The sequence below is a fragment of the Mchenga conophoros genome, linkage group LG16 (assembly GCF_057382185.1).
Source record: "Mchenga conophoros isolate Kocher_MC1m ecotype Shallow Benthic linkage group LG16, M_conophoros_male_GT1.1, whole genome shotgun sequence".
Taxonomy (NCBI): domain Eukaryota; kingdom Metazoa; phylum Chordata; class Actinopteri; order Cichliformes; family Cichlidae; genus Mchenga; species Mchenga conophoros.
In genome coordinates this window covers 22480583-22498028 of record NC_140541.1, presented here as the reverse complement: position 1 = coordinate 22498028, position 17446 = coordinate 22480583, and the positions used below count along the sequence as shown (strand labels likewise).

General features: G+C 40.8%; 1 protein-coding gene across 3 annotated transcripts in view; it reads left to right on the top strand.

Moving 5' to 3' along the window:
- The first annotated feature begins 214 nt into the window (after window positions 1-214).
- The window catches only part of osbpl6 (oxysterol binding protein-like 6), a 46258-nt gene continuing 29026 nt past the window's right edge, over window positions 215-17446 (top strand). For all 3 annotated transcript variants that reach the window (XM_085248606.1, XM_085248607.1, XM_085248605.1), the window contains exons 1-2: window positions 215-525; window positions 10409-10657. In XM_085248606.1, the coding sequence (XP_085104732.1) occupies window positions 10508-10657 (150 nt within the window). In that variant the 5' untranslated portion in view covers window positions 215-525; window positions 10409-10507. The remainder of the gene's footprint in view (window positions 526-10408; window positions 10658-17446) is intronic.

The following is a 17446-nucleotide window of genomic DNA, read 5'->3' as shown; positions in this document are numbered from 1 at the left end:
AATTTGCCAACGCCAAAGCTCATTCATTCCTGTTTGCTTCCCATTGGCTATAAAGCTGCAACCACACAGGGTCACGCTTGCATGCTTGCACCACCTCGTCTGTCTACACTCCGGCCCTGCTCCGAGTCCGAGCTTAGTGTGACTCCATGGCCACGTTTTGTGCGCAGCCACCATTCACCGGTATTTGATCCATTCCGGCGATTTCTTCCCGCTCAAAGCCAATCTTGCTGCAGGGAGGAGCGAGCGGAGTGCAGCTGAGCGGAGCAGAGCATCATCACAGCCCGCATTCAAGAAACAGGCAAACACAGCACTTTCCCCCCCTTTTTTTAATGTCACTTTCCATCACGTTCTAGCCTACAAGTCTACAAGTCGTTAACACGAAGAAGCAGCTATATCCCATGTGGACACATATGGAAGCCGCTTGTCTCTGAGGAACTGGGAATCTCTGCCCAGTCAAGGGGAGACCCGCTCAATTGTTTCCTGCGCCAAGAACTGTAAAGACATGGTCATCACACGACATCTGGGGTAAGGACACCAGCTTTTCTGTCCCTCTTTCACAGCAGCCTCAGTGGCCACATTAGAGCTCACATTAGAGGAAACTATCGCGCTCCAGCAATGTCGCGTTGGATTAGGACGTAGAGCCTCTTCTTCCTCCATCCAGCCGCTCTCTCTCACACACACACGCAGACCTCAGCTCTCATCCTTTTGTATTTGCATCCTGAGTGAATCACCAGTCAGACATGACCACCTAGCCGCTGCTGACTGAGCTAACTGCTGCTAGTCGTTACCACACGGGGATGATGATGATGATGATGATGATGGTGGTATTATCCACGGCTCCAGCACATCATCATCACCACATCGTGATGAAGCCCCCCCCCCCCCCCCCAAAAAAAAAACAACAACACACACACACACACACACACACACACACACACACACATAATGAAGCATTAAAGTAGCAAGGCTGATGATGTAGACGTAATGCGTCACTGACATTTTTACCTTTTTCACTGAGCTCCATGCTTACTGCTCCAGTCCCATTTAGACTAACTCCATGACATGCTGGAGCATTACTTAACAACACGACCTCCCCCCTTCATAATCTCCTTTACCCCACTTATTGTGCTGCCAGTGATGAAACTAATTGAGAGTTAGCCAACTTCTGGTGCCAATGACAGGACGGCTCCACAATCTAGCCTCCTTTTTTACCCCCAACTGAAGGTCAGCCAGTGACTTTGCAGCTGTTTAAAATAGCCTCCAATCACATGAATTAAAGAGCAGCAGAGGAGACTGGGAGATCTCAGTGCATCTGTAGTTTTTGGCTGACATGCCTTCTTGAACAGGGGGTGATTATTGATTCTTTTATATACAGTACTGCTCGCCTCTTCCTGCTGAAGGTGCCCCCATACCATTTACATTATATCCTTGCAGAGCATATATGCCTTAATGACTGATAGAGGGATTGCGTTCTGGTTATTCCTTTCTTTGCCAAGCAATTAACGTAAAGTAAAACAGTAATTACACCGACTGACTCGTTAAATTAGTTGAGAAATGCAAGCAGAAAGTTGAGGGTGAGTTAAAGCAGTATTCAGACGGTCTGATGACTCATGCACGGCCATCCCTTGTGTTTGCTTTAATGAAGGGTTTTTGGTAATTACCAGCACGCCACTTGTTTATTCTCTCTTATTAACCTCATTTGCTTTGTTTTGTTTCCTAGAAATAGGGTGTTTGGTGTCAAATTGTAGGGATACTGTTGAACTGGGATTATGGAGGCGTTTAAGTCAAACATCTAAAGCTAAATGCTGCGTTATCTCAAAGGGACTTTATCTGAATCACAACATTATATACAGTAGTTCTTAAGACTATTGCACTGTGTGATACCCAGGTCTACCCAGGTGATGTAATATGCAGCGTTGAGAAACCGGCTCTGTCCAGTTGGGGCTGTTTTTTAAAAAACGTATTTGTAACAAATCAGACAAAACTACTTAGTTAGCTGCTCATTGCTTCCAGATGTCGCACGAGATCTACGTCCATCTAAATGCGCAGGTAAATGTTCAATATCGACCGCCATGCATTATTAGTCAGCTGTAAACTCAGACACCACTTGTCCTCAAAGACCCTGTAATGTAATGTAATATAAGAACACGAGTCTCCCTTTGTTGGCTCGCTTTAAATATGCAGCAGTGAGGGGGTGGAGGGTATCAGTGGACTTGTTTTGCTATAGCGTGCTGATCAATAATGCGATATTCTGTTCCTTGAATGTGGTGACAAAACAAACAAGCATGTCCTTCTACCCCTGTCAGGGCGCTGGTACCATCACACTTCATCGTATTACCTGTTTGTGACGAGCGGCGCCCTTAACGCCTGTGTGGCTTTGCGTTTAGTGTGTTGACAGCAGCCAACGTGAAGTTTAAAGTGACTTTGAAATGTGTTCCAGTTTTCACTGGTTTGTTTAGTTCTGGGTCTTCCTGTGGTTGACATATTGAGTGTCTTAGGCTCAAGTTTGCTTTCTTCATCCTTCTCAGATCTCACAGAGCAGGGCGCGAGATAGTGGGATTGCCTTCTCCCCCTCAAAAGCCCTGTAGTGCTCTTCTCGGCTTGACCTCTATCAGAATGGATGATAGCTGCTCCTTAATTTGTGGACCTCTTGTTGATCTCTGATGGAGACCTGTGGCTTTGTTCTCGCCACCCTGACTAGGAGAAAGACCCTGCAGGCTGTAGGAATGTGCATGTTACTCAAGGAAACTGTTGTTATTATTGCTGGTGCTGTAAGTTTGCGGTTTCCTGAAACGAGTCAGTTAGTCACTCTTTTTGTTGTGTTTCGTTCCCTTAAGGTAAGAGAGATTATAGAAGAACAATTCAACATAACCTTTGTTATCCTGTGTGCTGTGACTGCATCAGCAGATTTCTTGCACCAGGCCTCAAACATTAAAAGAATGAAAAAACTGAACTCAGTGCTTAACTGTCACTTTGTACTGCCCGAACCTCAGAATTACACTTTTAATATTCCACCAGGGAAATTGGTGTATGTAATATTCAGTTATACTATAAAAAAGACAAGATACTTGGTTTTTACATCTTTACTGAGCTGCCGTATCTGTCAACTGCCCGAGCAGTGACTACAAATCCTGCAGCCTATCTGCTGATAGTCATGCCACCGTGAAATCCCCCGATCTTGCCTGATCCGTTTAGTACTTGGACATGGAGACTGTCTGTGAAAACCAAGTACCAGAAGTCTTGGGATTGGTGTGGCTCAGGCAGTAAAGCAGGTCCTCCAACAGTCAAAGATCTTTGATTTGATCCCCGGCTGTAAGAGTGTCCTGAACCCAAAACTGACACCTCAATATTTACAGCATTGTCAGCAAGGGTAATGACCACTCTGTAAGTTGTATATATGTTATAAATACACTGGTATTGTAGCCTGTATTGGCAAATTAAACCCTTGCTTGCTTTATGCCAAATAATTAATTTAGCTTGTTTGTTCAGCTTGTCGTAAGTGTCCCCAGAGGGTAATGAGCACCTGTTGATGGCGCTGATCTTAGGTTAAATTATTTTTTCCGCATAGAATTTGTTTCAAAGTTTTCATCATTGCCTTTGACTGTGAAATCCCCTCTCCTGAAACTCAGTTTCCTTCCTGGAGCATGAAATGAGATGGAGAAAAGTTTTATGTGACTGAGCATAGAGTGCATTTTGGAGTAAACAAGAGAGATGGGAAAAGGCAAGTTTTGGGGGTTTCTTCTCTTTTTTTCTAGATAAGTGTGTAATAAGTGTGTAATACATCAGCACAGAGGAACAGACGACAAGGTACAAAAATGCATCTTTAATTACTGTTGCCCAGCTATCATGCAGTGCAGGTTTACTTAAATAAAACAATATATATTGGCACTGGTGCATACATATATCTGTATTCATAACAAACAGTATCATGCAGTTGCTTTAAGGCACTACTCTACCCATTTTCCTAATCAACTGTTGGTTTAACCAAAGGCTAAACCTGCAATAAATAAACAACTGTTTAAGGTTTTTAATATGTATTCTCCATTATTAGTAACCATCTTACTTATCATATTAAGAGTTTTTGTGTCTTTATCTTTAATGTGTGTATTTATTATTGTAGATTGTAGCTGATAATGATTTTTCTATAGGTTTTAAAGGTCAAACTACGGATGGACATTACACACCACCTTGGGTATAAATGCTGTGGTCTGTGGCATGGTTCATGTGCCATACATTTGTCTATAAACATAAACTAGAAGTAAATAAAAATTACGGATCTGTTCATAGCACATCTTCATGTCATCGGTAGAAGAACTATCGCTCTGATGTTTCACAGGATCATTCAGCGGCAAAATGTCCTTCCATTTTTTAAGGTTCGGTGACGTTTCTCAACTTGAGGCATTCAGAAAATGTCGACAGAAAGACCCTCCCAGCTGCTTACAACTGCCTCTTTTGTTCCTTTACATGTCTGAAAGACAACTGAAGGATCCTCTTTGTCTCCTAGGATCGGAAATCTTAGAAACCACAGTCCATTATCTGACTTTCAGACTTTCAAACCATACTATCACAAGGGGAGGTTAAGGAGGAAATTGAGTGCACATATTCTTTTGTAATTATAAAAAACAAACAAAAACAAGGAGCCTTTTCCCTTTGGCATATAGTGTGCAGTGTTTGAGTGAAGTACATAGAACAGTATAGTTTTTATTGCGGTCTCACTCAGCTCACTTCTATTCAGTTTTATTGCTTTAAATGGGAAACGCTGAAGCACAGCGGAAGCAGATGCTCATCCATCATCCATCATTACACAGAATATAAGCCATCAGGGCCGTAAAAACAATAAATGAAAACAAGGAAGATGAAACCAATAAATAGGAAGGAGTTTATATAAGATTACATTGGCTTCTTCTTGGAGCATCTTTGTAGTTTATCTACATAAATACACCAAACAGAACTGCACATTTATAAAGATGCTATAGTGTTTGGTTTGACTTTGCAGAGATCTTGACCAGGTGCTTCAGAGGTGTTCGTCCTGTCTGCTTAGAGCTGCACCATAATCACAGTGACTGGATTTAGAACAATAAGCTCATGACTCATCGGACGTTCCTCAGCACGATGACTGGCTTTGTGTGGCGCAACGCTGCCGTCCGTCTAAGTCAAACAGACATTTATGATGCTGGCACCTGCATTTTCTTGTGAACTGAAAGCTTCGGTTAAAGCCCCAAACCTGCTTGTTGTGTCTCTGAGCAACGGGCTTACCAAGAATGATCCGATTCAGTACGTAAATGCCGACTCTTCTTTTGTTTGTTTTTGTTTGGCTTTAATAAACAGAACATTGAATTCATGTAGTCAGTGTTGAAACTATATCTTCTGCTGAAGTGAAACAAATGAAATGAAAGCTCGGTTGCATGCTTTCACTTGACTTTTGCTTCAAGGTCAGCAATTGTTACTGCAAATGCTAACAAACTAGAGCCTGCATGCTCGCAGACTAGCAACAATATAAAACTGTTAAACTTACACTCAATGTGCTCATCACTTTTGCTTTCTAATTAGGTCAAGGGGATTAGATCTGTTAAATAGATGTAAGTGGAATACGCTATCTGGATGGATTTAGTGCCGTGTACTGTAGCTTAGAGCCTTGGCTGGCTTAAGAGAGTGCAGGATGATGACGTTGTTAAAGGATCTGAATTATAGATTACAGTGTGTGAGTATGCTGCATGCTTGCTTGTGATCGTGCAGAGCTCCTCTGTAGAGTCTGCATTTCCTTGGCTCAAGGGAGAGCCTAGCAGAAACATCCGGCAGTTAAAAACCACAGGTTGCTCCAGAGTTGAATACAGTATCTATGAGCACCATGCTGACTGTGCCGTGACACTGTGTCACTGGCTGTGGCAGGAATTGATAACCCTGCATTTACACACAGTTTTCAGAGGAGTCTTTGTTATTGGTAAAGTTTTTTTTGTATAACCAGTTTTGTTTATTTGGTTTTCATTTCATTATTAATGAGAGATATTTTAGTTTTGTAGATTTTAATAATCAATTTTTTAAGGTTTCACTCTAATGCTGTGTGTTTAAGATTATCCTACAATATAAATGTTTTAGTCTCGCCTGATTTACTAGATATGAGCATCATCTGTCTATTTTGATTATTTAATAAGGTCTTCAGCATTTAATAGGTTGATCTAGCTAAATTAGATAATAAATAAACAGGCCACATTACCGCTGTTTGCTTTGCGTAAATTTGGCAACCTCTCGAGTAGGGCTGGGCTATATCGTACCGTTCACGGTAATACCGGTGCAATGTTGGGCAACGATAGGAAAATGAAACATGGCGATAGAATATGGGTAAAACGCGCATGCGCAGTGCCCATGTTTACATATGCACATGGCGGAAAAAGCATGGCGGCGACGCAGAATGAGAAGAGCGAAAGTGGATCGTTGAATGAAACCATGAACCTGAACTGGTTTGTAAAAATGCTGCAGCTTCACTGGTGTGGAACTGGTTTAGCTTTCGTCCGTCAGATACACAACAAAGCACTATTTTTGGTAGAGCATGCTAGCGGGCCGTCGTTATTACCGTGTTGTTTGGAAAATACGGCGCACTTAAAATCAATCCTTTGATTTTTCTGAAAGTCGACAGAGCCCCTTATAATCCCGTGTGCCTTATGTATGAACTCTGGTTGTGTTTACTGACCTCGAAACGATTTTATGTGCACGGCGCTCGAAAATCTGTCAGATGTTTCAGTACGACTTTGCTGAGCTACGAAGCCGCACCGCTTGATGGATTGTGGGAGCGTTACGGCTATCGTAGGCGGAGCCTCGCGGAGTGATACGTGCTGTGCTTCAACATAATGTTACCGTATTGTGTGTGTATAAGCTCTTTTTAAGTGTTGTGGATGTTATACATGGTTATGCTGAGGATATGTCGGCCAGTTTCCACTGGAAATGCCTTTTGGTTAAACTGTCAGCGAGGAGTTTGCACTGTTACGTTTTTATATAACTTTAATGCACATAAAAACAGCTGCTTGTTTCAGTGAAAATACATTGATGGTTTTTTGCACTAATAAAGTTGAGGAGTTGTAAAGTATTTTGTCTCGTCTCAATTATATCGTCAGTTATATCGTTATCGCAAATTTTCAAATGTATATCGTGATAAATATTTTTGGTCATATCGCCCTGCTCTACTCTCGAGGTCCAAAAGCCACATCGTCAACACTGAGGCGCTTGATAAAAAGAGATATTTGCCCTTGTAAAAGTCCAATAACATCGTCGGTGTCAAGTGTCTCAGTTTCTCAGCTGAACAGTGTTTGTTTTCTACTGTCTTGCGATCGATGTATGTTTTAACAGTGGGACCTCCAGAGAGCTCAGACAATTACAGAGCAGCACTGCAGGCAGTATTATGGGTGTCAGCGTGGCGCAACACAGTGCCATGACTAATGATGAAAATGAGTACACCCTGCTGCTACCTGAACATAAGGTTAACCAGACATTTTGAATCCAATATAAATCTTTCTCCGCCTTCACTGTCTGATGTTTTAAAGGTTACCTCACTGGACAGTGTTCTCTTGCTTGTTTGTGTGTTTATGAGGGTTTATACAGTTTTAACTGGTTTGTAACAATGCAGATAGAGCAGATGTTTTCCTGTATTGATTTGATGTCCTCTTCTAAATTCAATCATTATGATATTTGTAATTAGATGTTTAAGGATTTATGTCACAGTCTTATGGGATGATCTCAGTCTTGTGGAGGGGAGGCAGTGGTTGTAGTTGACAGTTAAAAGTGGTAGTTGCCACAATTCCTAAATTTAAACAGAGTTCAGTCTAAGGAAGTACAAATATATAGTTTGTCCCTATAGGTTAGAATAACGATCCACCAGTTGTGAAATTCTGACCAACATACCAATATTTTCTTTTTTTCATACTGTTTTAGTTCCTGTTTGGTCTCCATAGTAACAAAAAAAAAATACTCGTTACAAAAATACAAAAATAAATGACCTTTTTGAACATTTAGCCCATAGGTGTCAAACTCTGTCAAATTTGGCCCGCAGCCTACTTACATTTGGCCCGCGAAGCCATACCAAATTACTATTAGAGCTGGCCTACTGGTATTATACAGCTAATATATATATTGTTTAGTATTAAGCTTTGCTTGTTCCATATTCAGTTTTTCAGCAAGACGTGTTTGAGTCCATAAGAAAAGATTCATTCTTATATCTGGAGGAATAAATATATTTCAATAAATATTAACGTTAGCCCGCGACTTTGTTCCAGTTTTGAATTTTGGCCCACTGTGTATTTGAGTTTGACACCCCTGATTTAGCCCATCCGATAGCAATGTGACAAAAAGATAAATAAACAGATTAATACATTTAGGTCCATAATTTATTGGGCAAATATACAATTGTTCTAGTTTTGGCTCTGTACACCAGCACAGCAGATTTTAAAACAACAGCTGTTGTTTGCTTAAGTCCAGACGTTCAGCTTTCATTTAGGGAGTTTTACAAAATTTTTGTCATTAACTGTTTAGGAATTCCAGCCATTTCTAAACACAATTCCCCATTTTTGGTGGTTAATAAATAATTGGACAGTTTGTTTCCAGATGAGGAGACAAAAATGCTCATCAGTCAGTTTTGTTATTTGATGACAAATAAAGCAGACATATCTGAAGTTGATTAAAAGTGTTGAATTTGTCACGGTTCTGCGTCAGTGACCCAGTGTTTTGTGTATTGTTATTGTAATTTGTGATTTCTTGTGTTTAATATAAGTTTTGTCCAGTGCCTCTGAGTTAAGTCTGTGGATTTCCTGTTTTACTTTGAAGGTCTGTCTCGTGTTGGTGTATTCTGTTTTGCTCACCTGGTCTTATTTTGCCCAATTGGTTCCAGCTGTTCCTCATTCTCCCGTCCTGCTTGTGTATTTATAGTGTGTGTCCTTCAGTCCTCGTTGTCCTGCCATTCCTGCCTGTGTGTTCCGTTCACGTGTCTTTTCAGTTTTGTATTTTACCAACAATAAAGCTGAGGTTCTTTTTGAGTTTATTTTTGCCTCCATGAGTCCAGCTCTTGGGTCCTTTTCCTGCCTCCCTGCGCACAGACCATGACAGAATTTTGGTCAATGTCTGTTGTGTTTAAATGTTAGAAGTTCTGTATAAATAAACTGACTTGTAACTTTTCATTGTAGTTTCAAATATAAGGTCCGAAGGGGTATCAGTGGACATGAGGGATGTCATCATATCCAGAAGCAAACTAAATATACTAATCAGAGAGACAGCAAAAACTTTAGGAGTGGCCAAATCAACAATCAGGTGCATTTGCAAAAAGAATGAATGAACTGACGAGCTCAGCAACACCGACAGGTCTGAAAGAGCACAGAAACTAAAGTGCATGATAACAGAATTATTTCCATGGTTATTACAAATAACTTAACAACATCCAACTCAAGTTGTACTAGAATGATGGAAAGAGGAGAGAAAGCATTCCACATGATCTGTTATGGTGGAGGTAATATTATTGCACAGGCATGTATGGCTTCCAGTAGAACCGTGCCACCAATGTTTATTCATGATGTGACTGCTGATTGAAAGGGCTGAATGAATCTCTTCTCAGATTCAGTATAATGAACCAAAAAATAATGACCAGTGGCTGAAGCAAAGGTCCTGACAAAGCATGTCAAGGGAGTAAACACAGCATTTGGTGATATCTGTGGGTTATGGATTTCAGGCAGTCATTGACTGCAGAGGATTTTAATCCCATATTTAAAAGAATTCTGAATTGCTTCATTTTGAGCCCCTGAAATCCACTGTGGAGGTGTACAGAGGGAAAACCAGAGTAATTGATGTCTTTGTCCAGCAAGTTATAAATGTAACTGTATTGGCGAGTGACATCAGTAAATGACATCACATTTGCTGCTATGCCAACATCAGTTAGCGCTGACTATTTATATATTAGACCATTATTGTGGCCAGTCCCTAGTTAAAATTGAAACAGTCAGTTTATATATCTTTGGATTTGTGACAATTGATTATCTCATTAATTAACATGAAGTAGGAATGTCATTAGTTGCAGTCCTCATATATAAGTTGAGTTTGGCTTTCAGATGATACAGTGAATAATAAAGGAGTAATCCTGAGTGGCGCTGGTCTCATAGCCAACATAATGAAAGGCTTATTCAGTAATGCACTTGTAATGAGAAGAATCTCATGCTTCAAAGAAGAGCTCCGGGTGTCTCAACTGAATATCACTGAGTGAAATTTACATACTGAAAATGATGGAGGATATTTTTCGAAAGCCTCAGAGAAGCCAAGATGCTAATTTTAGTCACAGGCCGTGTGATTTACTGCCTGCTATAAGCAACCGAGGTGTGGTGCAATGAGGAAGCTGAAGTGCATGTGCTAGTGTAACTTCCTCACTCTTGTGTTTCAGATGAACAGCAAGCAGTGATCACGAGGAAGTGTCAGAGGATGCCCCAGATCTGCGGGGCCTAGTGCAGAGGGAGGTCCACAGAGCCGCACGGTGCCCACAATGTCTCACCACCAACACTATCAACAGCGAGGCCCCCACAGCCGCACCATGAGCTCTGAGGAGAGGAGCTCTACGCCGGTGAACAAGATCTCGACGCCAGTCCACAAGAGCACCTCCTCCTCTTCCTCCTCCCAGCGCGACAGCCGGCAGGTAATTTTCAGGCCACGGGCAGAAGAATCCATCTACAAATAGATTCCAGGGATGGCAGGACTTTGAATGAATGCAGCTTTAGCGGAGGTGGAAAAGGCAGGAGGCAACATTAGTTTGGAGTGCTGCAGTCTTCTATCAGTGTGACTGTTTATGCAAGAAAGAAGAGCTATGAGGGAATGATGAATCATGAAATATTCATTCAGCAGTTTTAGCTTTTGTAGCAAGAACAATCAAAGCTATTATAATGCACTGACATAATTAATATCAACTGCCATCATACAGAGAAGTTAGGCATGTCATGTTAAACTGTTCGTGACTTGAAGATGTGCAGAAACAGGATGTTTTTGCTTTGTTTTGTTTCCCTTTTTTTCATTTAAAATAAAGCCAAGTGTATAAACTCGCATTGCAACGAGATCAGCAGGGGAGGCTCCATGTAAACATGAAACCTCCATAAATACAAGTGCTGACAGATGGCTGGGTAGATGAAGAATTTTTAGTCAAGTTAATCTTAACCTCTGTCAACAACAGCATGTGAAATATGTAGCATCCTAGCATATCAGAAACCAACGAAGGAGTGTTAGGGCCACATTAAGAAAAATATATATTGTTGATTGTTTTGAGAAAAAAGTCGAAATGTGGAGATTACAGTTGTTTCAAGACAAACTGCCAAGCTTCCTCTAACCTCTGAGTTACTGAAATCGTACTTCTGAATCAGTTTAAGTAACAAGATAGGAAATTATTTCTCTTATAGAACGTAAACATATTGTGGTGATAAGTATAAGGACGTTGAATAGATGGTGCAGAAAGTTGCATTTGGTCACACGAGGATGTTTGTTGTATCACAAGACGGCTGATCATTTGTTTCACTAACATCATCTTAACAATGCATTTTGTAGCGGGTGTAGCAAACGTCGCAGTCTGTCTTGAAACAACAGCGATAAGCTCCACATTTTGACTTCTTTCTTGAAATACATTTTTGACTTTAATCTCAAAATTTAGACTTTCTCAAAAGGATCAATAATGTGGCCCTAATACTCTGTCGTAGAAACCCCTTCAGTGGTCTTACAGCCAAACGCTTCATATAATTAATCAGGTTTTGTAACCCACTTGAAGAAAATCAGCGATCTTGGCTTGAGTAGCTAAATGCTATAGGCTGAATCCCTGTCTGTGTACAGTTTAAAGATCAGCGCTTATGTTTAACTGATTAATTAACCAAAGATGACTTAAAGCTTGGGGAAAACTCTTCTTTGGTAGTGATTATAATTTATTAAGATCCAAAAGTTGGCTGATTTTCAGTGTTCGTTACGCGGACTGGTGAGCGGTCGATCGGCCACATGTATGTCTGATTATGATTATGTTTCATACATGTGGAACACGAGCACAGTAGCATAGGCAAATACACACAGTTGCAGCCGTACGCTAACATGCCATTAGCATGGAAGTTCTTCGCTGTGAGTGAAGACTTAAAGTTCGGCAATATGAACGGGAGGGGGACCATTACAGAAACACTGCTAACAACAAACCTTCTCAGACACTTAAATCACCTTGAGTCTGTTGAACATTTTAAAGAAGCTAACAGGAAAAGGGAAACATTACCAGAGCTCAGAGCCAGCAGCAAACTGGGAGCCTCGGTATGAGCAAAGGATCAATGGAGCTACGAGGAAAATTATCGAGGGAAAACAAGAGGGGGGGTGATGTTGTCGATTCGTTTTGTTTTATAAATCCATTGCACATGCTTTTGTTTGGCGCAGTAAAATATGACAGATAAAGGGTTGGGTGTACAGCAGCACATTTTCACTTAATTATTTGTACCTTTATTTTCAGTTGTTTCTATGAGAGACGATTCTGTAACTTACTGCAGTTTGGAGGAAATGTTGTTGTCAATGAAGTCAATTATTTCTGGTAAAAACAAACAAACAAAAAAATTGCAGTCAGCATCAGCGGGTCACACATAGAAAACAACTGGAAACTGGGATCAGCCAAGAAAATCTCTACCTTTGATCTGATGATTAAGTTTAATTTCCTTGTTAGTAAATAGTAACCATGCAGAGACATACAGTAGGGTAAAGCATTAGAAAACAAATCATTAGGTGACTTTGCTAGACTTCTTTTAAGGATGTAAGAGGACCCTAATCAAGCGAGCAAAGAGCCCCTCACAGCATTACGGACCCAATGAATCCCCTCTCTGTAGTTGTCAAGGGCTCAGGTTCATTTGTCACTCATATCAGTAAAAAAAAAAAAAAAAAAGGACTCTAATTTCACAGCTCACATGAGAGCTGCTTAAAATGAACCCCTGTCGTAAGCCACCTGAAGCCCATAACCCACCTTACCTCGTTGAGCTGCTGTGTCACTGTGGCTGTGCAGAAACAGGACACCGAAACTGGAATCTCTGACTACACAGCTTTTCCGTCGGCACTGCGTGATGAATATTTCATGAGGGACAGGCGGAGGCTTGGTGCTCCAGTGAACATGTGGCACACTCTGGTGAGCTGTGTGGAGCTTTGTGTCTTCAGGAGATGGCTCTCGGAAGAGAAAACGGAGCTGGTTTGAGAAATGGGGCCTGTTAGAAAAGCACAGTCGAAGGCGTGCTGCTTGATGAAGCAGACACTCAACCCTTACAAACTCTCTGTTCACTGTTTCTTTAATGTTACCTACTCGCTTTTGAAAAAAGGTGAAAGGAGAAATATTTTATTAACAAATTTTTTGATTGTTGTAGCTGTCACGGTTAAGCTTTTTGCTTGCGCCTGCCTGAAAATAATTTTTACTTAAAAAGATTCACGTTCAAATTTGACATCCCTGAAACTGGCATATAAGCCATACCAAGTCCTGTAAAAAGCTAGGTACAACCTTAGTACTTCCACAGAGTCAGAGGTTAAGAAGCAGCCAGGTGCTGCTGATCACATGCACTTGATTAACTGATCATCAGCCAGTTTGAGCACCTGCAAAACACCTTAAAAAGTTTTTGTCAGTTTGTTGGTCAGGGGCATTCTTCCCAGGAGTAGACGTCCAAGCAAATTCAACCCAATTCAACCTTGCAAAGCTCAAATAAACTGCAAAAAACCCAAGCGCTACATTTCAGACTCTACAGGTCTTAGTTAGCATGCTAAATGTTAACGTTCATGAAAGTACAATTAGAAAAAGAATAAACAAATATGGCTTGTTGTTAGAAGAAAGCACCTTCTTTCTGAAAAGAACATGGCAGCAGAACATAGGTTTGCAAAGTTGCATCTGAACTACAAGACTTCTGAAACAATGTCATTTGCACAGATGAGACAAAAGTGGAGATATTTGGGCATAATGCACAGCAGTACACTTGGCTAAAACACACTATATCAGCTGAAACACCTTATATATATCAACTGTCAAGCACAATGGAGGAAAAGTAGTGGTTTGTGCTGGTTTTGCAGCCCCAGGATCTGTGCAGCTTGCACTCATTGATTCAACCTTAAACTCCTATATATGCCAAGGTTTTGTACAGTCAAATGTAAGCTAATTTATCTGACAGCTAAAGCATAGCTTTAATTGGGTGGTGCAACAGAACACTGATCCTAAGCACAGCAGCAATCTGTAGCAGAATGGCTGAAAACAAAGAGGTGACCTTAAGAGAGCTGTGCAAAAACAAATACCTACAAACCTAAATGAACTACAGTAATGTTGTAAAGAAGCGTGAAATGAAATTCTGATAAAGTCACTCAGAAAATAATTACTTAATAGCAGCATTGTGAAGACCCAGTGCAGACTTTCTATAGTTTAAATATGAGATTTATAAATGCCATAGGTTGTACATGACACAAGACTTTGTAAATCACAGTTAAACACAAAAGTGTCTTCACAGGCTCCACAGGGTAAGGCCCAGTTCCATCCTTCCACTCTTGGACAAGAGTAACTCTCTGTGACTGCCGAAGGCAATCCTAAGTGAGGATAAAAATATTGCAGCAGGCTTCGGGATGCTCTTATCATCTCTGATGAGAAATGGCAGATTTTATAATCATCTGTTCCTTTTTTACTACTGTCAGATGTATATTGAGATCATTTCACAAAAATGAGCCCACTTTGTTTCCCTTTAATTCATACGTTTACAAGCACGTCGTCATTCTTTTCTTCTATTACAACTGATAACAGCTAACTAGTGATGAACGTTATTCATTTAGCGCTTCTCAAAAAAAAAAAAAATAAGTGCCTACAGGAAAATTCACACAGACTAAATCAGCAAAATAAATTTAAAATTAGGCCACAAAGAAGAGGGAAATCTTTCCCACGGCATTTTTGTGGTTCGTGTTGCGCTGTGCCAGATATTAAAAAATCTGCCTATATTCTCCAAGTATCATGGAGGAAGGAAAAGGGGGCAGTTTTCTGGCTTGCACCGCTGCAGCGGCGCAGGAGTCGCTTCTGATTTTTCCCATGCTCTCTCTGCAGGTGGACTTCATCTAGTTTTCTGAGCACTGCAGGTACTTCTTTCATAAGGTCCTTTGAGTGGCTATTCTGGCTTTCACTCAAATCACCCAGCCCCCCTGATGTGTGGATGATTGTGTGATGATCACATCTTAAACAGATTATTAACTGATTTAACTGCGAGGTTGTTTCCAACATCAAAACACGTCTGTGCTGATGTTATGTAAAGTTATACCGGCGCTTTCATTGCATTCGTGATAGCAGTATTAGTGTTTTCTGTGCAGGCAGTTTGCTTTGAGAAGAGTCAGTACAGCACATCTTCCCTTGGACCGCAGATCTTAAGACCTTAGCTAGCTTGGCCGGGCCTCAGCGTTTGTGGATAAATGAGAGTGGGGGCACTTTGTTTGGGGAAAGCCTTAATGGGATCCTGCCCCCATTTTCAAATCAATACATGTCACTTCTCTCACTGCTGACGAATCCTGTTCACTCTGGAAGCCCTCATGAGAGCAATTAGAAGCAGCACCTGCAGCAAGCGTGAGCTGGCACCGACTCACGCACACAAAAATACACGCGATTCTGTGTAGATGAAGATAAATGAACAACTCAACGTGTTGCTGCAACTATCAGTTAATCCTCTTGTTGCCTGTCATTTCCTGTTCGATAAGACATTTTAACTTAGAGATAATCTGGGTGGAAATCACACTACTGTATGTGTTTGAAAAATATTTAGGAAAGGTCCCTTTGATGGAAGCTGGCTGAGATTTATGAGAGCGGGGAAATCAGTGATGAGATCAGTTGTGTTTTTATGGTAATGGCCAGAAATCACAATCTGCTCCCTCGTCTGAAGATGTCTCTCTTTTCAAAGTGGTTTTCAGTCACCAGGTGTTTTTGTTGTGTGAGATCATTGTGACAAATCCACTTCAGAAAAGAGAACTGAAATTAAGACACTGAAGTGGTTTACCTTAGATCAGGGGTGCCCAATCCCGGTCCTCGAGAGCTACCGTCCTGCAGCTTTTAGATGCATCCTTGTTCCCACACACCCGAATCAAATGAATGGCTTGTTATCAGGCCTTTGCCAAACACGATGGCATGCTGAAGAGGTAATCAAACCATTTGATTCAGCTGTGTTGGAGTAGGGATGCATCTAAAAGCTGCAGGATAGTAGCTCTCGAGGACTGGGATTGGGCAGCCCTGCCTTAGATTAACACTGAGTCATGGCCGCTTCCACTCAATATGTCAAGTTTTTGCATATTTTTCTCCAGGATATTAACCCCACTGATCCCTTTTATAGTCTGTTATTTGGGCAGAAAACTAGCTGATGCCATTATATATTTAGTTTTTACCTGGTTATTATGTTTAGCTTTTATTTATCCACGCAAAGACCTCTTTTTAAAAAAAGTGTTTCAGCTTGGCACACTACAATTTTTAATATTTATCTAAATTCATGTGACATAGCAGACATCCACTGACTACTGGATTATTTGCTTAAAGGCTGATGGGAGTTTCTCAACGCAAAGAATTGGGGTATTTTTCTGTGGACAAGCCTGTCACCTGATCTCAGCCCATTAGAGCTTTTCATGCTTTTCTAGTTATTAAATACAAAACTTAAGGCAGAAAGATGCACAAACAAGCAGCAACAAGCAAGCAAGCAACTTGGCTGCAGTGAAAAACAAAGGAAACATAATTTGGTGGTCTCGAGAGAGCTGGGAGTCATTTTAAGATTGGGATTTTCATCCAAATGTTAAAGACAATCATTATTTTTAAAAGGATGGTAGGTTGTTACTTGCTTCTGAGACTCTGAACATGGCAGACATAACTTTATAGTCTTGTCACAAAGGATCCCATGGCTGTAGAAAGCTACAGTGGATAGTCCTTCATGTTTTGATTAGGCAAATATTGACGCCGGATGCCCTGCCGGATGCAACCCCTAAGAGATTTGTGTTTCCTCCCGGGACTGAACCACTTGTTAGGTAAATGTGTAAACCACAATACTATGAAGCCACAAAAAGGAGCCCTTGCATATAATGCACTGTATTAAATCCCTGTGAGAAATAGATCAAAGCAATGGTACACTTTGATGGTTAAAAACAAAGCATAGGCGCTTAAGTCAAGTTGGCTAAATGACTGAGGCTTAAACATAAATGTAACGAAATAAGTACAAGAATGAAATAGAAATATTTCTTGTGTCAAACAAGAAAAGAAAATCTCTAGTCCAAATGGTTGGCGTTGGATTTACTTTGTCAAATACATGTGAAGCGTAAGCTTTAAAAGTTCAGTAAATAAACCGTATGGAGTTCCAGTACTCATCCTCGGTTATGTCCGTACGTGCATGTGTTTTACAGAAGCAGCTGCAGTATTTCACCTGCAGGCTAACAGGGGACACATGCAGACTTTAAG